The sequence below is a fragment of the Microtus oregoni genome, unplaced genomic scaffold (assembly GCF_018167655.1).
Source record: "Microtus oregoni isolate MIOR12 unplaced genomic scaffold, Mior012 000003F_ref0000135, whole genome shotgun sequence".
In the NCBI taxonomy this organism is placed as follows: Eukaryota; Metazoa; Chordata; class Mammalia; order Rodentia; family Cricetidae; genus Microtus; species Microtus oregoni.
This window is the reverse complement of record NW_024543062.1, coordinates 33,818,995-33,845,530: the sequence shown is the minus strand read 5'-3', so window position 1 is coordinate 33,845,530 and position 26,536 is coordinate 33,818,995. Positions and strand designations below refer to the sequence as shown.

Sequence of the window (26,536 nt, the reverse complement as noted above, 5' to 3'; positions counted from 1 at the left end):
GGAAGATCTACTTCCAAGCCAGATCTTTTGGGATAGGGAAATCTACCTCTAACCTGGGCCACACCTTCTGCTGGCAGCCTCTGCAAAGGGTGTGGAAGAAGGAAGCTTGCTCTCTCTTTTCCTGCTTCCTCGCTAGCAAGTCCATTCCTTCACTAGAATTGGGGTTCACTAGAATCAAGATCCCGGTGTATAATGAACGCCAGCTGAGACATCCAGCCTCATGGACGGCTGGATTCTTGGACTTTCTGTACATAGGCAGCCATTGTTGGACTAGCTGTCCTCAGCCTGTAAATCCAGATAGAGATTCATTCTACAAGTTCCGTTACTCTAGGGAACCCTGACCAATACAGCATGCAAGGATAGAGCCTCTCCCTCAGAGGCACAGATGCCTGTGGCCCTTCTGTTGCTCCCCTGATGTCCCTCCCTAAAGCATGGATCAGAACAGCCACGGGTGGGCAGGAAAGGGAGGCCCCACCCACCTGTGGTTTCCTGCCCATTAATCTGGTGGTTCTGGTCCCGGAAGGAGGGTGGTCCTGTAAGTGAGGAGCTACATAGTGCACGGCTCCTTCTTGGGGAAGACGGGAGACAACAGCACTGGGGGGGAGGAAGGCTCCACCACTCCTCCTACTACTACTCTTTGCCTTTCTCTCTCTCTTCTTCTTCTTCCCCCTCCTTCCTCCTTCCCCTTCCTCTTCCCCTCCCCACTCTTCCTGCTGTGCGGCAGGTCCCTCTAAGGTAAGAACCTTCCATCTCAGAGGGAGGCTCTTTACTCCATCCTGCAGAGAAGTCCCTTGGGCTCAAGAAGGAAACAACTCAAAACAGCTTCAGGAAGTCCCTGAAACGGAGAAGCAGCTTCACTAGGCCCCTCCCTTCCCAAGATGCTCAGACCATCTGAGGCACCAGGAAAGGACACTCTTGAGCTGTTTAGCAGCCTGCAGACTGTGCACTGTGCTCCAGGTTCCCAACTTTGTGAGCTGTCACCTGTGCTGGGATGGGCTTTGGTGACACAGCTGCCTTGGAGTCATTTTTGCTCCTGTAAGTGACACCAGTCTGATTTTAATGCTATCAGAACTTTGGTTCATCGTTGAGTCCCTGTCTGGGGTATGTGATCATTTGTTCAGGGTTCCCTGGGAAGAGCATCGAACAACAATGTCCACCCTCTCCCACACTCAAGCGGTAGAGGTTCCTTCCTGACCCTCTAGTGCCATTGAAGCCTGCTCTCTGATCTTTACTCTGCACTGGCTCAGAGCAGCAGTGGGAGGAGCCACTGATAGGAGACCAGTGAGGGAAGAGAATACCAAGAAACACATGTTTTTCTTACTTTCATGGCATATTTTTAAAATATTTTCTCTGTATCCATCCCTGGACCTCTATACTGTGCCTTTAGGGGGAAGGAAGCCCAGGGCTTGGCAAGGAAGAGTAGCTGCTAGAGGCCACCTGGTCTAACCAGCGCTGGCCCAGCATCCAGCGCCGCCCAGCATCCAGCGCCACCCAACATCCAGCCTCTGATGTGAATGCTTCTGGGGAGATGTAAGTAGCCAGAAGGAGGCCACAAAGGACAGAGGGCAGAGGCACAGGTGCATTCCACCAGGTCACCCGGAGGCAGTCTTTTGCCCTCTCTGGGCCGAGATTTCACTGGTTTGTGGCTCCTCCATCCTGACCCCTGTGGTCAGTCCTCTCTGCTAAGCAGTGTTTGCAGTGGCAGGTGTCTACTGCCTGCAGGTTGCTTTGGTCCAGATAACATCAACACTTTAACTGCCTTTCTTTTATAATCTTGGAAAACTGCCTCTGGGAAGATTTAAAGAATCTCAAGCTCTCTGATCCCTCCCAAGGTTGCCCTGCTGGGCCAACTGTTTTCTTCTCTGTCACTCCAACACAACCTCACACCTGGAACTGTCTTATATTTTAATACAGATGCCAGCCTCCCTCCTGGCTTGAGCTGGCTCTTATAGAGGTATCAAAATCCAGTGACCTCTCTCGCCCTCCCTTTTTTCCTTCCACCAATATTCCCTTCCTTGCTCCCAGAGGCATACGGCTTTTCTATGACATATAAGAGGCTACACAGTTACTTGTAAAAATGTGTGAGGATGACTTTCTCAACTCTTTTTTTTAAAGATTTATTTATTTATTATGTATACACTATTCCTTCCATGTATGCTTACATGCCAGAAGAGGGCACCAGATCTCATTATAGATGGCTGTGAGCCACCATGTGGTTGCTGGGAATTGAACTCAGGACCTCTGGAAGAGCGGTCAGTGCTTTTAACCTCTGAGCCATCTCTCCAGCCCTGACTTTCTCAACTCTTAGGGGAAAACATAAACCATCAACCTTACTGTTTACAAGCCTCATTTGATCCCCTTTATCTCTGCATCATGCCCCAAAACTTTGCATGACCCACAGAGGGCTAAATGATCTTATAAGCTGGGTGGCCTCAGGAAAATTCCCTAACCTCTCTGAGCCTCACACTGACTGTATAATCCAGGCTAGCCTCGATCTCTTGAGGGCTGATCCCAACAGGCATGTACTGCTTTACTTGGTTTATCAAAATTCTTAGGGGAGGAAGATGTAGACAAGACAGGGCAAGATGGGGCTGGGTTACAGCTCAGGGGTAAACCACTGGCCTCGCATGCCTGGGATGTTAGTCCAATTCCTATAATTTACACACAGAAAACAAGCAGAATGTTTTACGACTAAATCCTAGCAAAACCCAAGATGATGGTGGCCCTAGGGCAGCCTGGGCTACATAGTGACATTCTCAAAAAGTGGAACACTCAATGGCTAGGCACTTGCCACAAAAGCATGAGGTTCAAAATTCAGATCGTCAGAACCCATATAATGCTGAGTGGGTGTGGGAGCCTGTGGAAAGGGAAGGCCAAGTCAAGAGAGCAAAGATGAGCTTTATCTGGGAGCTCTGGGTTTGACTGGGACCCTCCCTCGCAGTGAACTGAGGAAGCTCTGAATGTGTATTGTTGACAAGGGCCTGGATCTGTAAAACACAAATGCCTCACACCACGGAAGGGTCAAAGCCACCCATTGGGTCAGGCTCGGAGGGGTGGCAAAGAGCCTTTCTCTGGTCTGACTGCAACTGCTTACAGAGTGTGTGAGTGCCCACTGACCAGGATCTTCCCAGAGGAGGCGGCTTCAAGTCCCAGCACAGACATGGAGGCCCACAACCAGTCTCTGGGGACCTGATGCCCTCTTCTGCCCACTATGGGCACTGCATACGGGTGGTGCATAGACCTACATGTAGGTAAGACACCCAGACACATAAAATAAAATAAAAAATTAAAGTCTAAATCAGTAAAAAAAGACAATAGGGCTAGAGAGGATTCAGCAGCTGGCAGGCCTTGCTGCTCTAGCATGCGAACAGGATCTGCCACATCCAGCCCCTCACAATCGCCTGTAACCCAGTTCCAAGGGATAGAAGCCTTCTTCTGCATACACAGTGATCACAAACACAGGTGTGGGTATGCACACACACACACGCACACACATGGGGGAGATGATAAAAATAAACCTCAAACCCAGACAAATAACAGAAATTTTATAAAGCTATAGATTGCTGCTTCAGGAAGGCAAGTAAAAAGCACAACAGATACCGAGCCTTCTGTTTTTAAGTTTATTTCTTTGAGCTTCATGAGCTGCTGGGGCATGGGCTGGCTGACAGTGATGCAAGGTTCGCAGGAGGCATGGGGGTAGCCAAGAGCAGCCACATCTCCAGCAGGTCACTCCGTCATTCACAAAGGCCCCCCAGCGCACCTGTGCGTAGTGCTCACTGCTGGATCCTGCGCACACTCTGCACCTGGAAGGTGTGAGCGTGGGAGCCCCACTCCCTGAAGTGCTTGTAGTCACCCGAGTGGTGATCACTCTCCAGTACGTACTGAAAACCTCGGTAGCCAGGAAACTGGGAACAAACCCACCTGGGAAACAGAAGAGATGACTATCACACAGGGCCTCTGAGGCCCAAACCGAGTCAGGCAGCAATGCATGGAAAAGCCCAACCAGCCAGGTTGGCTTTGTGGTCCTGTACTACACATGTGTGTGCGGGAGCTCTCTCTTTCCCTCATTGCTGTTGTTCCCCGGTACAAAAACACCCTTCCAGCCACTTTTCAGGGTCACAGTATATGGTCTCCCTCAAAACTATCCATCCACCTGTCTCCTCCAAGCCGTGGTTGTCCTTCCGGAATAGGGATAAAACTGAAGAGTTTTAAGATTAAGATTTTATGAGAAGCTGCCTTCCCTAGAGTAAGCCCTGGTGTAGGAGGCCTGGAACTAGTCTCCCCGTGCAGACATTGTGCATAGAGGAGCCAGTGCATAAAGAAGGAAAGGAGATAGACAGGAAGTCTTTCTTTGTCCAGCCCTTTCTCATAGTTGTTCCAAGACACGGGCCCTTGCGTTATTCACAACATGGATTCCTGACTTGGGTTCCCCAAGCCTCCACTGTGCTCTCTCCAGAACAGAGAATCATGCAGAGAACAGTGTCAGCCATATTGAAACACAACCTGAATCTGGTTCCTTGCTATCTGAACAAAAGCTCAGCTTCCCGCCTTCATCCTTGCCTGCAAGAGCCAAGCACCTAGGAGAAAGAGACTTCTGCTCACGCACCAGGTCTCCCTCTCAGTCCCAGTCAAGGCAGGGAAACTGAAGCAAAAGTCTCAAAAAACATGTGACCCTAGCCATCCAATCAGAGCATCCCATTCATTTGGACGTGGTGATTGGTTCAGAAGGGAGCACATGACCCAAGCTGGGCCAATATTTTCTTTTTCTAGAAACTTAGCTGGAGTAAGGCAAATATTATCACTCCTGCTAGGAGTACTCAAGCGTAAGGCCAAAGTCTCTCTGTCTTTGCATTGGGGAAGAGCTAGTTTAAGAATAGAGCCGGGGGAGTGAGATTGGGAGAAAGGCAGATTCCAGCAGCTTCTGGATCCAGCTGTGACTGAAGCTGATCACAGAGGCCCACATATATCCTATGTCCCTAAGCCAGCTTGCTCCGGGTGTCCACTTGTCACAAGCCGTGCCCTCTGTGCCTCCATGTTCTCTGGCATGCTGTGCCCACAGTCTCTACAGAACGTGTCCCAACCCTGCCCACATCTCTCTTATTGCTAGCCAGGGCTGTGGGTCTACTTACGCCCCAGATTGAACACGGAAGGAGCCCACTTCAGTGCCGTCCCAGCCCATGGCCTGCAGAGAGGGGTAGTCATCGCTCAGTTCGCCTTTCCTGCCGAGGAAGTTCTCCTGCTCAAAGATGGTCAGCCTAGAGTCACGGTGGTTCTACAGATAACAGAGAGCTTGGTCAGACCACCAGGCGCCAGACTGGACACACTGGAGCCACTGCCCCTCACTCAGCCTTTGTCTCCCAAGTCAGCCTTTTGTCCAGAGCTCTGAGACTGGCAACAGGAAACTTTGCAAGATCTGTCCTTCATAGCATCTGCCCTTCCAAAAGATCAAGGACAGAACAAACTACAAGGATGTCCACCATAACTGATCTAAGTGTCCCATAGCAGGAGACCAGGCAGGAAAATAGGGTGTTGTGTTATAAGAAACGTATGAATATTTGGGTTAGACTTCTGCCCTTTGCCAGCTTGCTAAGCTCAGGTACACCACACAGTGTTTCTGAGGTGCCATTTCCCCACAGCTGTAACACTGAGCCAACCATATCTCCTTTCCATCTTTGGGAAAGGAGAACAACGCCTGTCTCCATCAGTGCTCCATCAACAGCAGCAATGGAGGTGAGTTGGGGACAATACATAGGACCTAGCCTCCTGGCCAGTTCTGCCTTTCCTGGCACCCAGCTTTCCCAGGGGCCCCGGACCATGAAAAGCGGGAAATACCACACAAAAGGGCTCCCACCATAACCAAAATTGCTACAGGCTGCGGTTTCATGTTGGGGTATAGCCACAGCATGCGTACTATCGCTTTATGTCAAATTACAGAACCCTAAGGTCACAGAAGAGAGAAACCACCACATCACTCTCTAGATGATGGATGTAAGCTTGAGTTTGGATATCATCTTCCCAAGTGTCCATGAACTGGGCTCTGGTCACCCCGGTGCAGGCAGTAGGACTCACAGCACAGGCCACAGGCCGGAAGGAGGTAAGCCTCTCAGCAGGGTAGGCTGTGTTGCCACTCCAGGCATCCCAGGCCGGGTACTCGCCCCTCTCCAGCACGTACTGTTGCCCTTGAAAGCCAGCATGCTCAAAGCCCACCCACCTGTAGACAAGACAGGGCAGAAATGGAAAGAAAGAAGAGTTGCCAACCTGAGAACTGGATCAGGGCTCTAAAGGGTGCGATCGACCTCTAAGGCCACTTGACAATACCTGGGTTGTTATGACTTTATAACTTGGGAGGGGGTGCAGTGGTCATTCAGTAAGTGGAAGCCAACACTGGAACAGCACCCAGGTCACCCTACCCAAGAGCAATCGTGCCTAGACCTTGCTAATGCCAACTGTGGGAAACCCTGCCTAAACCCAACATAGGAAATTCTGCCTAGGGCCAGCATCACTCTGGCTTCGAGTGTCCAACAGGAAAGGGACTGCCCTAGTCAGGTGCTCTGAAGTCCTCACACATTCATTGCCTCAAAGGTCACATCATGTAGACAGGAGTCAGCCACGGGCTGACCTCAGTTTCATTCTTTCCTCGTGATCCTGTCAGACACAGAAATTGACAGTCTGAGGGGTCAGGAGTGTCTTCCCTGAGCTGTTTCTCCTTCTCCCACCTCAGGGAGGCTTCTGGGACAGCTTCTCTTTCCTGCTCATTTCCCGTGGCAGAAGGGACTGACACGGTCTCACCTTGAGCAGAAGCACGGAAGTCACCCTCTATCAATCCCTTTTGTTTTGTGTCACCCTCTGAATCTATCCAGGCTCTTTTCCTTCTGCCCAGCCTCCCCTGGCAGCTTGCAGGACACTGTCCCTACACAGGCAGCTGTCCTGAGCCCCGTCTCCCAACCTGAGTAGAGCAGACGCTAAAAGAGCAATCGGTATGGTGTGAGATGCTATATAGACCACCAAGGTGACCTTGGGAGGTACCCACAGGCAAAGCCTGGGCTCTAAGTCAGACAAAGTACCACTCTCCTTTTGGTCTTCTTCCTAATTTTCTGGGATATTCTACCCAGTGGTATAAACATGAGTCACATACCACTAATTACATTTGATCTTAAGATTAAGTAAAAATTAAAATTAAACTCTTAAGTCACAGAATATACATTTGAAATTCTTCCTCAACGGCCATGTGTGGCTGGTGAGTCTCAAGCAGATTAAGCAGATTTATAAATCTTCCCATCATTGTAGCAAGGGCTGCTGCAGGATGCTAGTCTTGAGGATCTGAGTGTAATGCTAACTTTCAGTTTATGTGTAGGAGGGACATCTTCAGACCCCGTGGGGATGCCTCATCTAGTGGGCAGGGACTGTGTGATGGTGTCCCTTACAAGTGGGAAGTGTACAGCCTGGGTAATATGACTCAACATCCCTGCATTCTCTCTTGCACATGGGAGGGACACATAGGTACAATTAAAGTGTACATCTGGGAACATGGATCGGTTCTAGCATCCGTCCTTAGATCCCTTCCTGCCCCTACCCCATCCTGACTCAATATCCTCAGACTCACGCTCCACTCAGGACTTTCAAAGATCGCACAGTCTCAAAGCCAAGCTCCAGCACACTGGGACACTCAGCTGTGAACTCATGCCGTCGGCCCTGGAAGCCCTCTTCATCCCACACCACCATCTGCGCAGGAAAGAAGGGAGATGTGTGAGCGTCAGGGTTCAATAAGCACTGAGGGTCTCACCCTGGATTCAGGATGGAGCCAAACAAGTCAACCAAGGTCACATACTCAAGTACCTCCGGGGTCAGGTGGGTGAGCAAGGTGGACTATGACATGGTCCTGGACAGCACAGGCCCAGAGTACAGACAACGTCTGTCCACCATCACCTCCCACTGACATCAGTTGGGAATGTAGCAGAGTTTCCATTTCTCAGGGCCTTCACAGAAGACTTTCATGTGGCTCCTCCAAAGGTTTTTTTTTTTTTTTGAGCTATGATCTCATGAGGCCTAGGCTAGCCTTGAACTCACAAGCTTTCGACCTCCAATTCTTCAGTGCTAGGATTACAGATGTGTGCCATCACTCCCAGCTTTTAGTTTCTCTTTCCAAAGCCAAGCTTGGTCAAAGAGATACAGAAGGAAGATTGTGTGACGTGACTCAGCAGTGAGTACCAGGAGATGCGTGACTCCCTGGACTTGAGTGCATGCATGGCAGTCGGTACCCCTCCCCCGTGAAGATGCAGTTGGGGGTCTTAGCTGGCTTCCTCCCTCCCCTCCCAGGACACATGCTCCCTAGGCCACTTCCTACCCGCCAGTGTCCGGCTGACTTGGTGCACTGCAGGGTCATGTTGGCCTGGTCCTACAGAGAGAAGAACACAGTCACCTTCTGTCTGATTCCCGGGCGCATCCTCAACTGAAGCAGGGGCAGAATCTGGGTGGGTCTGGGTGTTCTCAGACTGCAGCGACCCTTTTCCCGTCCCACCCATCTGCAAATGGCATCTTCCCAGCCACATCTGGGTCTCTTTGCTTCCATCCCCAGCTCACAGTGGGGCCGCTATGGCTATGTGGGTGGAATGAGGTAAGCACATTTCACACACACACACAAGTGCAGCACCAGCCTGATGTATGGCTCTCATAGTGGACACACAGAACACAAAATGATGGGGGAAAAACAACTTGGCATTTAAATAAGAGTAACAGGCAGCAGTCTGGACATCCAAAGACTACCTGGGTTGTGATGGCATTTAGGGTGATCAATGACATCCCCAAAACGATGCCATCAGAGAGCTCAGCTCTACTCCTGCCTCCCACCCAGACTTACCAAGAAGGGCCCAGAGCAAATGTCAGAAGCAGGAACAGGCAAGGTCAGGCTCTTATAGGCAGGAAAGGGGCAGGGGCCCCGAGGGACAAACACAAACTCAGCAAGCCAGTGGTAGAAACAAAAGCCAGTCCTGGCCAAGGCCCAGGATGGACATGTCAGCAGCTCTGGCTTTAGTAGGGAGGGAACAGTGGCTTGCCCCAGGGCCAGCACTAGAGAAGATACAAGGCAGACCGTCCACCTCCACCAGTTCCACGGGACTCCTGACTAGGACTAGGAAAGCCCTAGACTTGGGGCCCAGCATCACCTTGACAGTGGGTGACCTTCTCTCTGTCTGCATGGTAGGACAGACAATCCATACCTCAGGACTGCTGTGCCTGCCCTCCCCCACCACTCCACATGCCCCTGCCTCTTCTAGTTGGGCATCAGGCTCTGGCTTGAGGCCCCACATTTAAAGGGTAGAGACGATTTCCACAGTGGCTTGGAAGAAGGGGCGGTCTAAGCAAAACCCCAGGGGCACGGGGCAAAGGCTTTGGACAGCAAATACAGAGGAGACAGAGCACAAATCTTCAGAGGGGGCAGTAAGAGTGATTATCAGAATCCCAGAGAACCTAGACAACAAAGAAGACACTAAGAGATATACATGGATCTAAACTACATGGGAAGTAGAAAAAGACAAGATCTCCTGAGTAAATTGGGAGCATGGCGACCATGGGAGAGGGTTGAAGGGGAGGGGAGAGGAAGTGAGAGGAGCAGAGAAAAATACATAGCCCAATAAAATCAATTTTAAAAAAAAGAGTGTTGGTTAGGGCCAGAGCCAGTGCCAGCTGCAAGCCCTGTGGAAGCGTCTGTGCATGCAGAAGGGGCTGCAACCTGCAAACATGCTTCACAGAGCAAAGCATGGCAGACAAACACCCGAGTGGCTCCCTGAGCCTTGCCTCTGAGACAGCCTGAGAAGGGCAGTCACAAGAGTAGGTAGCATGGCAGGAACTGCTTGTGGTAAAACTCACCCCTGCTGCTGGGTGAGGTGACCAGATAAAGAGTGAGTCCCCTGACGGGTAGGAAACAGCAACATCTCTTCCTTCCTGAAAATGACAAAAGAGCTGCCACACAAGCAGGACTTGGCAAAGGGTGAATGGGATGCAGGCTCCACAGGCAGCAGCCTGGTCCTGCACCCCACACCTGTGAGAAGGGTCCTGATGCAACTGAACCACACTTAACGTTATGTATCAAATGGAAGTGAAAAGACAAAGTGGGCCAGGCAGTGGGGGCACACGCCTTTAATCCCAGCACTCAGGAAGCAGAGGCAGGAGGATCTCTGTGAGTTCAGGGCCTGCCTGGTGTACAGGGTGAGTTCCAGGACAGCCAGCGCTACACAGAGAAACCCTGTCTTGGAAAACTAACAAACAAAAAGACAAAGTGAGGACTGATGGCCGATGAGATGGTTCAAAGGGTACCTACCACCGGGTCTGATGACCTGACTTCAGTGTTGAGGGTCACATGATGAAAGGGAAGAACTGAACTCCATGTGGGCGTGCATGAACACACACACACACACACACACACACACACACACACACACACAGACAGACACACAGACACACACGCATGCATAATAAAAACTGTTAGCCTGAGAGCACAGGTGTGATAGCTGTTAGCTGTCTGGGTCTTGGCGACTTTTGCCATCCTTGCTAGCAGAAGTACTTATCACTATAAATGCCAGTTCCCCCAAAGCAGGAGCTCATAGCATCTAAGAGTCTGGACTCGGGAGGTTAGAAGAAACAGCCCAGCATGGCGGTGCACACTTGTAATCCCAGCACTTGGGATGCGGAGGTGAGAGCTCACCTCAGCTACACAGAGAACTTGAGGCCGGCCTGGGCTACACCCCGTCTCAGTAAACTAAACAGAAATAAAGGAGAGTGTGAGTGCCAATTCTACATGGGGAAGAGGGCTGGGAGGGGACAGAGGAGCCACCCACATTCTTGTCTATAAATGGTTCATCTGAAGGCAGACAACAGAGTCACAAAGTGCTCAGAGAAGAGCTGCCCAGCAAAGAGGCTGCTCTGCATCTCCCAGAACCTCTGGCAAGCTGCCCATTGGCAGGGTGGTAGGGGGAAGAAACTACCCGAGATCCTGCCCTTGAAGCCCAGATCTGTGGGTGGCCCCCACCACAGGCATCTTGGCCCGACACACAGTGGCTGCCCCATCCTGTGTTCCCAGCTTGCCCTTCAAGGACTTGGCCTGGGATGAAAGGCAGAGAGGAGGTTAGTAGGGAGAGGGACTCGTGGGCAGAGGGGCAGGGCCAGCATTGGTCCCAGGCCAGAGTGACCACAAGATAGAGCTAGGCTGTGTGTGTGTGTGGGGGGGGGGTCTTGACTTCCCAAAAAAGAAGTGTTTCTCAGAGGAAGAATTATCCCACTGGGGCTGAAGACAGTTCACACTGTGGACAAGGGTGAAAGCTGCTCTCGTCTGTTTGGGTAAACAGGGGACCGTCTGCCTTCCACCTGCTGGAGTTCACTGGTCCGCAAGGACACGTGGCCACCGGCTTTCTCTCTTGCCTCAGGCTCCCTCCAGCTTCTGTCGTCTTCTCCACCTCCCTTCCTGCTTATCATGCTTCACCCTTTGATCTCTGTCCTCACCTTGGCTGTCCATTACCTGTCTCCCAACCCTCTAGCGAACACTAGAATTCCCCCACACACACCTCGTATTTTATTCTCATGCTGTCGGGGACCTGGGAGGGCCCAGGCCATGTGTGAAGTGCTGGCCCCTTGCCCAGCCATGGGGGGTGTGAGATTGCTCAGAGACTCCATGTTCCTCACCCTGGCAACAGTCCTGGGTTCAGTCCCTGGAAGCTGATGGGCAGTTAGGAAGGGCCTTGCCTTGAACCTGAGATCCAGCCCACACCACCACACTAGAAACAGGATGTCAGGCAGACCTCAGTCAGTGCCAAGGTCAGATGGCCTGAGATGAAGCGTGCAGGTCAGAGCCTGCCTGCCTCCTCTGGCCAGTACTGACCTCTGCACCCAGCCTTTTTCACAACTAAGAAGCCAGTGAAGTAAGAGCCAGGGTGGGGCGGCTTGCTTCCGAGCCAATCACAAGGCCAGAGGCTGCAAACACACAGAAGTGCTCAGGAATGGGGCTGTGAACCGAGAGCCCTTCTGTCTTGATGGAGCATGTTCAAACTCAGTGTTCTCTTCAGTTCTGCGTAGTATCCCACAGGGAGGCATGTCACCTGTATCTGTAGACGGAGACTTCTGAAGCTGTGCTGTGTTTGGCTCTGAGGCAGGATTCTAATTCAGCTTGCCTCCTACCTGGTGCCCCTTCCCTACCCTAGGCTGTCAGCCAGCAGGGCCCTGGGCCTTCTCCAGTCAGGATAATGGACACTGGAGTCAGAATAGGGTTGGGGCCAGGCTTTCACTGTGTTCCAGGCTCACAATGAAAAGTGCTAGCCTGTGCAGTACCGGGGCAGAGCCAGCCCTGGAGCCTGTCCAGGCTTGCTGAGCCAGCTACCTCTTTGTACTGCACACTATAGACCCTAGTGTCTGCCAGGTTATAAAATGGGGGGTCGGCCCTGAGGCACCCACAGCACCCGCCTGCCTCCAACACAGGTAAGAGGGGACCACCACACTGCCAGAGAACTGGGGGAAGGTGGAAATAAAGGGAAGAAGGGTGAAAATAGAAAGAGAGAGAGTATGATGAAGAACTGAACAGACACTGGGAGGAAGCAAAAACCAGAGCTGTTGCCCGTGCATACTTGTCTAGCCCGCACTCAAGGCAGAAGGATGCTGAGAACTGGAAACTAGCCTAGGCTACAGAGAGGGACCCTCTCTCAAAACAACAAAACAGAAATAGAGGAAGGGAGGAAGAGAGACAAGCAATGACAAGTATTCTGTCAGAGGCAGATTGGAGGGGCAGGGAGAATGAACACAGTGCTGGGCAAGGAGGGGCCTCTGAGGACAGAGACAAGGTTGAGGGTGGTTGAAAGCCCCAGATGTGGCTCAGATGTGTGGGCAACTGAGCAGTCAGTCCTCCTGCGGAAGGCTGGGAAGTGTGCGCTCGCCCAGTTAGAGAGAAGATGTTGGGAACCCAGCTAGACCAAGGGAGTTTGCTCTGGGTCCCAGTACTCCAGTGGTTTGTAAATTATCAGCAGAATCCAGGGGATAGTGCAATCAGGTATGTCCTGTGCCAAGAAGTCTGTTTCTTGAGGGACCAGGAGAGCTGAGGTCACAAGTCACAGTTCTGGTGGAGAGTGCCAGAAGCATGCTACTCCCTCCTCTTGTACCTCCCAAACCCAAGTGCCAGGCTGATGTTTGCACACCCACATCTGCCCTCAGAGGATGCCAGGGGCGGATGGTTGGGAGAGGCTCAGGACACACACACTTACACTGAGTTTCTGAACAGATGTTGGCTGAGCAGCTCCCATGCATCTAGCAGAGAGCCAAACAAGCTGTCCTAGATAGAAGTGTTTACAAGGTTGCATTTAATAACCCAGGTGCCTGTCCATCTGCTGGCTGAGGAGGGAGGCGACTGCCCTGTGGATGGCAAGGCACCTTTACTCTAGCTAGATTGTAACAGGAGATCCAGACGCCCCCCCCTCCCCTCCAGCCCACAGTTAAGGTTACTGTGTTTGATGAAACACTCCTGAGTGTGGCTGTCACTCAGCTGGTGTGGCAAAGCCTGCTACAAACACATATGATAGTAAACAAGCACAAGGGGCCGAGGAAGAGAGTAGCAGAGTGTGGGGCTTGAAGGAAGGACATAGCCTAGGAGAGGGATAGCTTCAGAGTGTCTGTTTCCAGGGGGAGTCGATGTCTGTGAAGGAGCCTTGACACAGGGAGAGAAGCATAAGGGTAGAGGCCACTTGGGATTGCCGCCCCAAAATCATTCAACCCAAAGATTTCTTTTTCTTTGCAGCATCAGGAACCATGTCTCAGGCTGCTAAGGCTGTGGCTACCATGGCGGTGAACCCGGGGCCTGATGGCAAGGGGAAGGGGGGCCCAACCACAGGGCCAGCCCCAGCCCCTGGCCTGGCCCCTGGCCCAGCTTCTGTGCCCAGGCCCAGCACCAAAACAAGGGACCTGCCTCCTGGGAGCTATAAGGTAAGGTAAGGACAGGGTGGGCAGGGGAGGCTTTACAATCCACACTCTCCTCATCCCTCTCCCCCTCCCTCCTCATTCTCTCTCCTTTGCAGATCTTCTCTCCCTTCCTTCTCTCCATCCTCCATGGCCTCTCCCTCCCAGACAGTCTGGGAACCTCAAAGGTTCCACATGCCTGGAAGCCTGGAGTCTCTGCCTCCCTATGCCTCCCTATGCTCTCTTTCCTCTGACTCTTTTTGCTTTCTGTCCTCTCTGGCCTGCTCTCCATCCTCCTTGTTCTGTTCTCCATCCTCCCTGACCTGTTCTCCATCCTCCCTGGCCTACACTCCATCCTCCTTGTTCTGCTCTCCATCCTCCCTGGCCTGCACTCCATCCTCCTTGTTCTGCTCCCCATCCTCCTTGTTCTGCTCTCCATCCTCCCTGACCTGTACTTCACCTTCCCTGGCCTGCTCTCCATCCTCCCTGGCCTGTTCTCCATCCTCCCTGGCCTGCTCTCCATCCTCCCTGGCCTGCTCTCCATCCTCCCTGGCCTGCTCTCCATCCTCCCTGGCTGTTCTCCATCCTCCTTGACCTGTACTTCACCATCCCTGGCCTGCTCTCCATCCTCTCTGGCCTGCTCTCCATCCTCCATGGCCTCTCCCTCCCCGACAGTCTGGGAACCTCAAAGGTTCCACATGCCTGGAAGAAAAGGGAATTCCCTGAAGTGTTAAGTGGTCCTCCTGCTGCAAGATGCCTACTGCCAGGCCAGACTGTACATGGGAGCTTAGTGGTTGGCAAAGCCAGAAACCAGAAGGGAGTGTGTTTGGTGGCAGGGACCACTCATCCCAGGAGAGCCACCAGGCCACCAGGCTGACCTCTGATTTTCCTGGAAATTCTTTCCCTAGGTCCAAGTTGCAGGGCTCCTGGAGAGCCAGACTCTCTGTCCTTTGAATTTGATTTATGGTGGTTTTACCCTCAGGTAGAGCCCTGGCCACACTTGGTTTATGACTCACATCTGGCCTGGATGTGGCTGGTTTTGATTTATGTCATTGCATTTAATCATTAAATTACTTTTTAACAAGGTAGCGTGTACCTACCTGCAAACCCACAATCCATATATAAGCTAAGATTTGATGGAAACCCTCTACCTGGCCCTAAGGGTCCCTCAGAACACTATCCCTACCATAATCTCCCCAACTTTAAGTATCTGCCACCTGCACCTGGTGCCAGATAGGTGCATTGACATCACTGAATGGTAATGTTGCTGTTGGGGCAGAAAATGTGCAAAAATCCACATGGGAGCTGCAGAGACGAATGAGGGCTGAGTGAGCGTTACCTATATTTGGGTCCACAAATAAGGAAACAGCTCATATCTGCCCTGCCCAGAAGGAGCTCTTTGAAGGTAGAGGTTGGGAAAAGAAAAGGAAGAGGAAGAAGAAGAGAAGGCAGAGGAGGTGGGGAAGGAGGGAGACCCAGAGGCAGTGGTGACTTCCCAGAGTTGTACCTGGCTATGAGGAGTACCACAGTGGAAGGCATTCGGTTCCTGCCCAGTATAGAGCAGGAGCAATCCAAGAAGGCTTCTCGGTGAAAGTGGGTTCTGCACCTAGAACAGGGTCAGGACCATGTATGTAGCCTGGAATATGAGTTAGGCAGTGGAAGATCCAAGTTGGGCGACTCCTGGTGAAGAGGTCATGCCTGGCTGAGAAATAACGCAGAGAAGAAACTAGAAGAGCTGGGCCCGGTGGCACACATACAATTAGTCCCACTACTTGGCAGTGGAGGCCAGAGGATCCCAAGTTTAAGGCTAGCCCAGATTATAGAATAAATTCCAGGTAATCTAGGCTACATAGGGAGACCTTGAATGAGAGACACGGGTCCCCATTTCTGCACCTGACCATGGTACTGACCTTGAGTTCAGTGGTGGGAAGACAGGGAGCAGACTCATTCACAAACTGAGGCTCATGGCATCCTGACAATGATTGAGACAAGCCCTTCAGGAGTTGTTGAATCTGAGCCCCTCATCTATCAGATTTGTTCATTTGGAGGTCAGGATCATGGAGCCAGGTCACCCCTCAATCTTCCCCGGTCATGGGGGGCTTCTCTTGACAGCTGGTCGTCTTCGAGCAGGAAAACTTTCAGGGCCGTCGGGTTGAATTCTCAGGGGAGTGCCTGAACCTGGGGGATCGTGGTTTTGACCGAGTGCACAGCCTGATCGTCATCTCAGGACCGTGAGTGCTGGACGGGGAGGGACACTCTCTACCACAAAACAGTTACATTTGCCTGGCGAGTGCCTGAGTAGTAGTCACCCCTTGGTCTTTCCCCAGCTTCTCTGCACACCTGGGGGAGAGGTATGGTGCTCCCTCATTGACACTTGAGGAAACTGAGACTCAGAGATGACCTGGCACTGTAAGGCTACCTTGGGAGGAACCACATGTCCCCAGACATCCCCTCTCCCAAACACTGTAGTGTAAAAAGCAGGTGCATGACTTGTCACCTATAACAGCACCAAGTTGTCTGAGAGAGGGCTACCCTACTCACCAGTCAACAGACAAGGAGACCTTGGCTCTGAGGGCTTAGTCAATGGGTGAGGTCACCCATGCTGAGTGGCAGCATCCACATCTGTCACAGGCTCTTGGATTTTACTCCCGGTTCTCAGAAGCAGAAAACTATCTCTCTTGGGTTGTCTCCATTGTCCTCTCTGTTATTGTTTTTCCACCATGAAATCCCCAAGGGGAATGGCCAGTCAGTGTTTAAAGCATCTCAAGCTGCCAACAGCACAAAAGGAAGAACCAGCTTGAGTTCAAGGTCAGATTGAGATCGGACCTACTTGGGTTCCAGTGCTCACTCCTTCCTGTATCTTGTCCTGTCTTCAAGCCTGCTTCCTTGAAGCTGAAACAAAAAGAGGAAGAATGATTCTGAGACAGGGGTTGGCACTGTAGACATCCAAGCATGGCAGGCGATAGTGACGGCCATCTACTTCCCTGTGGGTCTCAGCAGCACTCGGTGGTCTATGTTCTGTTTTGGGGGCCACTCACGCCTCTCGCGCCCACTCCATTCCTGGTGTGGTCAACCCAGTCCCACCCATTCCCTAAGCCCATCTGGGACAGAAACTGCTGGATGTGGCCATCTTGAGGTTTCAGAATGTTTGGGATGCTGATGACTCAAAGCCAGAGTATTCTCCTCAAAAGGAGAGACGGCTGTGCCCATGTCCTTTTTTTCTGTTGTTGTTATTGTTCAGGGCTTGTACCCCAAAGGGAAAGATATGGGCCTGAGATCCAGGGGCAAGGGCTCTGTCAGGATCAGCAGGTGTGTGGGAAGAAAAGGATGAAGAGGAGATGAGCAGGGGAAGGAGGAGAGAGACATTACCTGGGAAATCTCAGCCTGAAACCCAACACCATGTTTGGGCACCACCTTTCAGGGCTGAAGCTCCATTTGATTCCTGCCTTCCTTTTCTTGCTTGTGGCTCGGATGAGTCATAGGCAGTGAAAATGGGCACCGGGACACTTACTTGGCATTTCTCACTGCTGACTGAGTCCTCATGGGCTATCCAAAGAGGACAGAGGAAGGTGGAGGGAGAGGAGCAGGTGACTAGACCACACCTGCCTCGTCTTTATATAGCTTCCTCCTCGCTAGTCATAGACGAGATACTGTGTGAGCTTCATGTTGAGTCTGCTCCATGAGTTCCCTAGTTTCAGACGCTCAAACTTTTCAGGGATGTGCATGCAGTCACTTCTTCTCTTTTACTGATGTTTAACCATCATCCGTGACTGCTCCAAATCCCACGGTGAGTAAGTCAATGATGAACTGGGATCAGAACTCAAGTCTGTCATTTCCCAGAGTCTCTGGTCTTCATGCCTGTGTGGTACCAGTTTCTGAGGTTCCCTCCCCATCTACACATTCTGTCCACCACATGTGTCACCTGTTCATTTGCACATCCATCTATAGGCCAATCCATCAGTCTAGTATCCATGCATTCCCTTTTATCCATCTTCCATCTCATATCACCTATTTGTTCATTCATCCAACTCTTCAGCCATCTACACACTGATCTTCCTGTCCTCGCCAATCCACCTACTCATTCCTCTACTCATACACCTATTCATTCATCTACCGATCCACTTATTCATCCACCCATCAACCCACACATTTATCCATATATTCGTTTATCTCCATATCCTCCTACACATACATACATACATACATACATACATACATACATTTACCCTTCTATCCATCCTTCCAGTGAGCCGGCCAGCCAGCCTTATTTTCCTCTTCTTCTCTAGTCTGTTAACAAAACCTCAGTAGTGTTCTTTGAGGACAAGTTCACATCTTTCTTCCTGTCACTTTAATGTGGTTGGTTCATCTCTCAGACAATATCCTGAGGCTCGTGGAATGTCTCCTTATTGCCATCTTTCTGGTGAGAAGGTCCCAGTAGCCCTCAGGAAGATAACATGGTGTTCCACTGGTTCTCTCTTGGTCCCTTAGAATTCCACACACATAGACTGAGGATCACTCTTCCCCCCATAATCTTTGCCCTAACCCTCCTAATCAGACCACAGTGAAAAATGTCCAATTTACCCTTTGTGAAAGACCCTTCACATGTGCCGTCACATCATGAGAATTCACCAGGTGTCTGCGACTCACTGTCATGCTCCGTTTCTGCACCACCCACCCTAGTTGTGGGCCTCCTGCCTGCTAGGCTAGTTCTCAGCAAATGGGAATTATTTTTTCTCTCCTATCTGGACTTCTGGGACTACTCACATTTGCTTCCTTTGATTTCATTGTTTGGAGACAAGGTCTCACTATGTAGCCCAGGCTGGCCACAGATATCATGATCTTGCTGCTTTTCCCTTGTGCTGGAATTGCAGGCTGCATCACCCTGCCCAACTCCTGTGATATATTTGAACACAAGCTTACACCACTCTAGCAATTTAAACCCTAGTTCCATTGTAAGTCATGGGTCCCTGTAAGAAGCCTTGCTTTGAACCCAAAGCAGCACTTCATACCCTGGCCTGAAGGACTAGAACCAGGGCCTGTTGTTCCCATGGTTGGAAAGAAGTGACCAGTAGGCATCAGGATCACATTAGCAGCAAGCAGTGACTTCCTCCCAGTTATTAGTGAGATTAAAAGAAAATCTTTTGTGGTTAGTTAGTTGGCCCCAGGTCCTTATAGCATTTAAAGTCTGTGTGAATCCCATATTGGCTAAAATAATTTACTCAGATAATTACAAATAGTGTCTCATTTAATCCTTTGCCAACTCCAGAAAATGCCAGTGTAGATGAAGTGATGAAGTCTGGGATGGGGAAGGCACTTAGGAAAGAAAGGGGTTTAGCACAGAATAAAGCCTAGACCCATTGGACCCACTTGGGATTTTCATTTTGGTGCCTGGGCCTCTGTGCTGGGGAAGGAACTTGCTGATGTGTTAACCTTCCCGTCTCTGTCCCTCTTGGTCCTTCTTGTGTTCAGCTGGGTGGCCTTTGAGCAATCTGCCTTCCGTGGGGAGATGTTTGTCCTGGAGAAGGGTTAGTACCCCCGCTGGGACACCTGGAGCAGCAGTTATCGCAGTGACCGGCTCATGTCCTTCCGGCCCATCAGGATGGTGAGTGGCTGGGACTGGGACGGCGGTCTATGGTGAGCAGGAAAGCATGGTGACACAGGCCCATGGTCCCAGCACAGGGGAGGTGGAGGCAGTAGGATTATGAGTTCAGATCTAGCCTTGGTTACAAGCGAGACCCTGTTGCAAAAACAAAAAAGAAGAAAGTTGCGAAGTGATTGAGTAAGGGACTTTGGGAAAGACAGTTGTGACAATTAATGCTGAATTAGCTTAGTGATGTTTAGATCGGTGTAAAGGAGATGAATCTAGATCGTGAAGATAGCCCTGCATGGTGCGTGGTTGTTCTAGAATTATGAATTGATTAATGAGTCATGAGCCAATTACTTCTTACTCATGCATGCCTGGCTCAGGTGGTGCTGACTCTCACCTCTTGAGGTGGGAAATGTCTGTGAAGAAAGCATGTTCATGAAGGCTCACCCAGGACTATGAGGCATTACTAATGCGTCACTGAGTTAGGCAGCCTTGTCTGCCCATCTGTGGAATGGGTGCAGTTGAGACGCATGCTCAAGTAGGACGGTGTCAATGAAGTTACCGCTAGAGCAATGGCTCTCAACTTGTGGTCACAACCCCTTTGCCTAAACTCCATCTCCCAAAACATTTACATTACAACTCATGATAGTAGCAAAATTACTGTTATGAAGTGGCAACAAAAATAATTTTATGGTTGGGGTCACTACACATGAGGAACTGTACTAAAGGGTCTCAGCGTTAAGAAGGTTGAGAACCACTGCTCTAGACGTTGCTATCTGATATAGTAGTCACTAGCCATTTGTAGCCCAGGCTTCATATTTCTCCCGGGGTTAGAGGTGTGCTGCACCACAATCAGATCCTAAGTAGTTGCTGAGCCTGTGAAATTGATCTGGTCTGGATGGAGCTGAGCCATAACACTCTCCTGGTTTTACATACACCACCATACCATTCTCATGAGCATAAGAGATCATGCTCTCGTGATACATTAACATTAGAATTATGGTTATATTTTAGACATAGATGTTTAGACAAAATATATTAGAAAAAATTTAAAAATCTTACCACTCATCCTCACCCCAGGTAAATTAGTTCCGAATCCAGTGCTGCTGGGGGCACTAGCCCCTTTATTCACCCCAGCCCCTCTCCAGGAAATCTTTTACACTTAGGGAAGTGGTCCAGTTGTCTGATTTGTCGTCTGTGTCCCGTGACTGTCCTTCTCCCGAGCACCTAACATACCCCACGCACATCACTCTTGGGTCCCCGCCTCCCTTTCATCCCGCTTTCATGAAATTAAAGAGTTGTTTCCCAAATCAAACCTGACCATTGGGATCAAATGTGGTGGTGCACACCTTTAACCCAGCACTCAGGGAGCCAGAGGCAGCAGATCTCTGAGAGTTTACAGTCAACCTGGTCTACAAAGCAAATCCCAGGCCAGTCAGAGATACATGGTTGAGACCCTATTAGACAGTTTAGGGTAGCCTGACTCTGCCAACTCCACCCTAGGCCCTGGAAGCCCATCAGTAACCAGAAACCTTGGTCTGTGCTGCTGGGGTAGGTTGGTAGGAGGGGAGACTAGGCGGGGCAGTAAGCAGGGCAGCCAGCACCTGAGGGTCGCTTGAGAACTAGCTGAGTTGCCCAAGGACAGCTGTAGGGAAAGCAATCCAAGGGCCAGTGAGGTCAGAGTCCTGCAGCAGGGTCAGACCAGCTGAATAAATTACACACTATCACCTGACTGCATCAGGAGTGGCCGGGGGTGGGGGCACAGGGTGAGAAGGGGTGTCTGCAAGGTGGGGCCCCACAGGGCTTTATGGGGCACCAGGAGGTCTCACCTGCATTGCAATAGGGAGCCACAGACTGGACCTTCCTCAAGGTCCTCAAGATGGCAATAGTTATAGGTAATAGTCACTGGCATAGATTAAGTAGCGACCTTGTCTCCTGTGTCCCCATCCCTACCTCACACCACAATCCTCTTTCAAGGATGTTTGCTGTCTATGCCTTCTCTTCCACTCATTGTGACCTCTGCCCTACTTCCCTCTCTAGCTCTCGTACTTCTACTTGACCTACACAGTCCCTCTTAAATTTCCCTTCTCCTTTAACTCCTCCCTTGGTCCACTGCTCTTCCCTCTGGGAGAGCTAACTAACTTACTTCACTTACAGTCTTCCACGTAAGTGTGTCTCACGGAAGGATGTGCTTTTGCCCGTCCCCCCCCCCCCCATTGCTAGGTGACAATGTTGAATGAAGCACTCCTTTAATGAGCACCTGCTGGGTGTTCAGTGCTTCCTCTTCCTTTTGTGGAATTTGTAAAGTAGCCCTAGTAGGCAGAAGCCATTACAACACTAATTGTAACAATAAGGAATCCGAGGCCCAAGCATGGAAAATGAAGTTCTTCACACTGCACAGCTCATCAGCAATAGGCTGGGCCTCGCTCCGCCCTGTTGGCTGCACATCCCCATGGCACTTCACCTCTTAAAACTCAGTGGGGCTGAGCCTGGGGCTCAGTGGCAGAGCACTTGCCTAGCATGTAGCAGGACCAGGATTCCAACCCCAGCACTCAAAACAAAAGGCAAAATCAACAACCAAAAGAACACCAGTTCCAGCCAGAACTCTTCTATGCTGGCATTCAAGGGTGCACCTCAGTCTCTTCCAGGTCTATCATTCAACCACAAAGTCTCCTACCCACAGTCCCGGGGTGAAGTGGCAGCAAGCCCACTCTATAGGAGAGCACACTGAGGCCTGCAGGACAGAGTGAAATGTCCAAGGTGTTGGGCATAAGGACCACAGTTCGGGCTCAAATGCAGATCCACGCTCCATCTGTCTGTCCTTCTACAACTACGGTCCATTGCAGCTCACTTGATTAGAATTCATATAAAGAGACATTGAAAGGGGCTTCCCAATACCTCAGAGACTGCTGGGAATTGGGGATGATACTTCTCTGGAAGGTGCTATCCCTTGCTGGCTGTGTGCTGTAAACCAATATGTTTGCCCTCTCTGGGCCTCTGTGTTGCTGCAAGGTGATGCCACACATTTCCCCATAAGAACTTAAGCCTGTGTGGATGATTCCATTTTATCCTTGGGCACCTGAGATGTAGAAGCCATTATCCTCTCTTCCCAGAGAATGAGGGTCCACACTGGGCAAGTCCAAAGGGTTCCTCCTCACCCCTTTCTTCTACCACCCCAGCTTCCATTTCTGACTGGTCTTGGCCTCCCCAGGACTCCCAGGAGCACAAGATCTGCCTGTTTGAAGGAGCCAACTTCAAGGGCAACACCATGGAGATCCAAGAGGATGACGTGCCCAGCCTCTGGGTATATGGCTTCTGTGACCGTGTGGGCAGCGTGACCGTCTCCGGTGGCACGTAAGCAACCAGGTCCTGGACCTCATAGCAAGTGCAGAGAGAGAGGCTAAGGCCGCCAGAGGTGAAATGTCACATCAGGTCCCTGGGAAAGACCTCATAACCGTCCCCCATAAACACACAGACACATGTACAGATTCACACACAGACACACACATACAGATATATATACAAACACACACATGCATACAGACACATGCATAGAGACATACACTAATACACACAGACACACATATACACACCCAGTCACATACACACAGAGACCCACACATAGATATACACAGACACACAGACACACACAGGCACACACAGTCACATACATATAGATATGCACAGACACACACACAAACACACACACAGAGTCTTCCAGAACGGACTGGGTCCTGGGGTTCTGCCAACAGATCACACGCACAACAGATCACCTGGTGTTCTGTGGTGTGTGACAAGTTCCACCTCCATCTAAGTACTATAGCCCACAGTGGAGAGACTCTCAGCTGCTCAGGAGTAATGTGGCCCTGGCCAGAGCTGATGTGGACAGAGGGTAGTTCCAGCAGAGGTCTCTGGGTGAGATGGCACCCCATCTTCACCTGAGTGCAATGCGTGGTTGAGGTTTCCTCATCCACCCGAATTCCGGCATCTGAGGTTCCCAAGCAAAGCCCTTTACCCTACTTCTTCAAGAACCTAGGGAGAGTCAGCGGCCTTGTCTCTAGTCGTGGCCCCTGTGGATGAGTGTCCTCTTTACCTTTCTATAGTGCTTCTAGGATGGTAGCCTTTTCCTAGCCCCCTTTTCCTTCTGCCCTGAACCTCATCCATTCCTCTCAGAATTCTGAGTCTTGTCTGAGAGCCTGCCATGTGCTGGGCACACAGAGGCAAGGCTTGGATTGAGGCCACTCTCTGCTTAGAGGGGTTTCCTCTGCCCAGCACTAGAGACACCAGTATGCTCTGTACAGTGTGGACATGGTCCAGCCTTGACTACCCACTGTAGCAGTGTGGAAGGAACAGGGTGGGATCTGGCTCTTCCTCTACAGAAACCAGCCAAGGGCAAGCAAAAGACCTGGCTTGTGTTCAGGCAAGGACCGAACGTGGAGTGAATCTCTGACTGCCCCTTTCTTTGGTGAGGGAGCCTCTGTGCTGCACTCAGCCATCAGAGGAAATGAGTCCCCATCAGAAACGGAGTGAGAGGCATCAACACCATCACCACTCCCAGAGAGTAAACTGAGGCCCACAGGGCTCAGGTTCTGGACTTGACTCTAGGTTATTTATCTGACACTGGACAGCGCTTACAGTAGCCAGAGAGACCTCCACGTATGAAGGGCCACTCAGGTCAGGAGACATGGCTCCTCGTCCTCATCACCTGGGAGCTCAAGATTCATGTATTGAATTCTGTCCTTCCCGGACCCGTGGGTGTGGACTTACTGCCTACAGTGGGGGCATTCATTTCATCTGGTCCCCAAGCATACTCAAAACAGCAGCCAAGTGACAGTGCCCACTTTTCAGAGGAGAATCTACTGAGGCCTACCAGAAATGGGAAGGCCATTTCCCAGGGCATGGGACAGGAAAGGCCAAGCCAGGCAGGTGTGTGGACCCTCCTGGGACACTAGTTGCAAGATGGGTAACAAGAGAGAGGTTGGGGAAGAGGGAGGACCCTGGCTGTCTCTACACCTTTCCCACTCTCTTCCCAGATGGGTCGGCTACCAGTACCCAGGCTACCGCGGCTATCAATATCTGCTGGAGCCTGGCGACTTCCGACACTGGAATGAGTGGGGCGCTTTTCAGCCACAGATGCAGGCTGTGCGTCGCTTGCGTGACCGCCAGTGGCATCATGAGGGCTGTTTCCCGGTGCTGGCCGCAGAGCCTCCCAAGTGAGCCAAGCTGTACCCCTCCCCGCTGCAGCCCTCCCTGCCTCAAACTGTCCCATCTCCCCCTGCTAATAAAAAGTTCCTACAGCCGAAATACCCTTGGGTCTCTGAATAGTGTGTGCCCACCTGCAACATCTATTTGTAGTAGCAACTAGAACAATCAATCATAAATACAGAAATCTCTTCAAAGATCTTTTTTTTTTGAGGGAGGGAGCAGGTCTTATGTCCCAAGCTGGCTTCAAGTTTCCTGTATAATCAAGTATGACCTTGGATTTCTGCACCCCTTGTGTAGTGGAAGATATTCTTAAATTTCTGAGCTGCCTTCTCCTTAGAGGCATGAGCTACTATGCCACCTGGGATTGAACGCAGGACTTTGCACATGCTAGGCAAGAGTTCTACCAACTGAGCAACACCCCCAACCTATTTGCTTGTTTGTTTATTTAATTATTTATTAAGACAAGGTCTAGAGGCTCTTGAGATGGCTTAGTGGTTAAGAGCACTGGTTGCACTTCCAGAGGACCTGGATTCAATGTCCAACACCCACATGGTGGCTCACAAACAGCTATAGCTTCAGTCCTCAGGTATCTGTTGCCCTCTTCTGGCTTCCACAAACCCCAGGGATGCTTCTGATGCACAAACATTCATGCAGACAAAACACTCATGTACATAAAATAATATGTGTGTATGTGCATATTATGTTTTAAGTTTTAAGGACAAGGTCTTGCTACGTAGCCCAGGCTGACCTTGACCTTGGGATCCTCCCACCTCAACCTTGGGAGTGCTGAGATCACCGGGTGTACCACTGTGCCTGGCTGCTAGAGTCACGACACACAGCTTCCTGTAGCTTTCAGCCTACTTTAGATTCGCGTTACAATCCTTCCAGTTGAACGTGTGAAGGATAGCAGGCCCAGAGATGGGAACAGACTTGCTCAAGACCCCACAGTGAGTGACTGCACTCCAGTTCAGGTGATCTGGCTTCAGGGCCTGCCCATCAAACTCTCATCCTCCCCAGGTGACTTTCTGCTTGACTTGCAGATGATCTGAGTGCACTTGCACTTGGAACATTCAATAGACTCGTGGATTTGTAAATAAAACATTATAGCACTCCAGGAAGCAGAAACTCAACCTCAGATACTATAGACAGAAGGCAGTCTCACGAAGAGAGCAAACGCAGTGTAAAGAGGGCTGTGTGTTAAGTCCCAGCAGCAGCTACAGTTTCCCTGACTCTAGCTCACTTGCCCTTGACATGAGTCAGTCACTCATTAGCAAGTGTCAAAGAAAAGCACAAACCATCTGATTTTTTTTTATGTTCCTGTTTAAACAATGAAGATCGAAAGGAGCATTACTTTTGAGTAATCAATTCAGCCCTCATGTCCACCCAGAACCATGTCTTCTGGAAATCTCTATAAGCATTATTGACTCCTATTATCAATAGTTAGCATTGACTGACGTCAGCCGGATGTGGTGAAAAGGGTGTTGCTATGGATATCTTCCTAGAGAAGAGGCTCAAGTGATGGAGCCGAAGACAGCTTGGTGAAGCGTGAAGCATAGGGAAGGCTATATTCTAGGCAGAGCAAACAGCAGAGCCCTGCTGGCCCAGATGGCACCGACGTATAGGTGATTAAAAGAAAACAGATGCATCTTCCTGCCACCTGCTAGAGACTGCTGGTAGACGCCTGTGATGTCTGCAGTGTGGAAGCAACACCCTGTGTGGTGGCCAGCTTGCACAGCTGTGTCCAGCAGCTTTGCAGCACCACAAGTACAGGCACAGGTGCAGAGAGCTTGTGGTAGAGGGAGCAAAGCATCCTGGGTG

At 50.8% G+C, this 26,536-nt stretch overlaps 2 protein-coding genes across 2 annotated transcripts; one reads left to right on the top strand and one right to left on the bottom strand.

Annotated features, from left to right (window-relative positions):
* Positions 1-3,773: 3,773 nt before the first annotated feature.
* Positions 3,774-8,383, bottom strand: Cryba4 (crystallin beta A4). The gene is made up of 5 exons (XM_041649122.1): positions 8,345-8,383; positions 7,604-7,722; positions 6,070-6,211; positions 5,130-5,272; positions 3,774-3,921 (listed from the first exon to the last, which is right to left on the bottom strand). The coding sequence occupies exons 1-5, from the start codon at positions 8,381-8,383 to the stop codon at positions 3,774-3,776; spliced, it is 591 nt and encodes a 196-aa protein (XP_041505056.1).
* Positions 8,384-13,779: 5,396 nt separating this feature from the next.
* On the top strand, positions 13,780-24,754 carry Crybb1 (crystallin beta B1). Its single transcript, XM_041649195.1, is given in 5 exon segments — positions 13,780-13,953; positions 16,039-16,157; positions 19,396-19,528; positions 22,725-22,867; positions 24,547-24,754. Coding segments are annotated over 5 exon segments (753 nt in total). The 3' UTR covers positions 24,731-24,754.
* Positions 24,755-26,536: the final 1,782 nt, after the last annotated feature.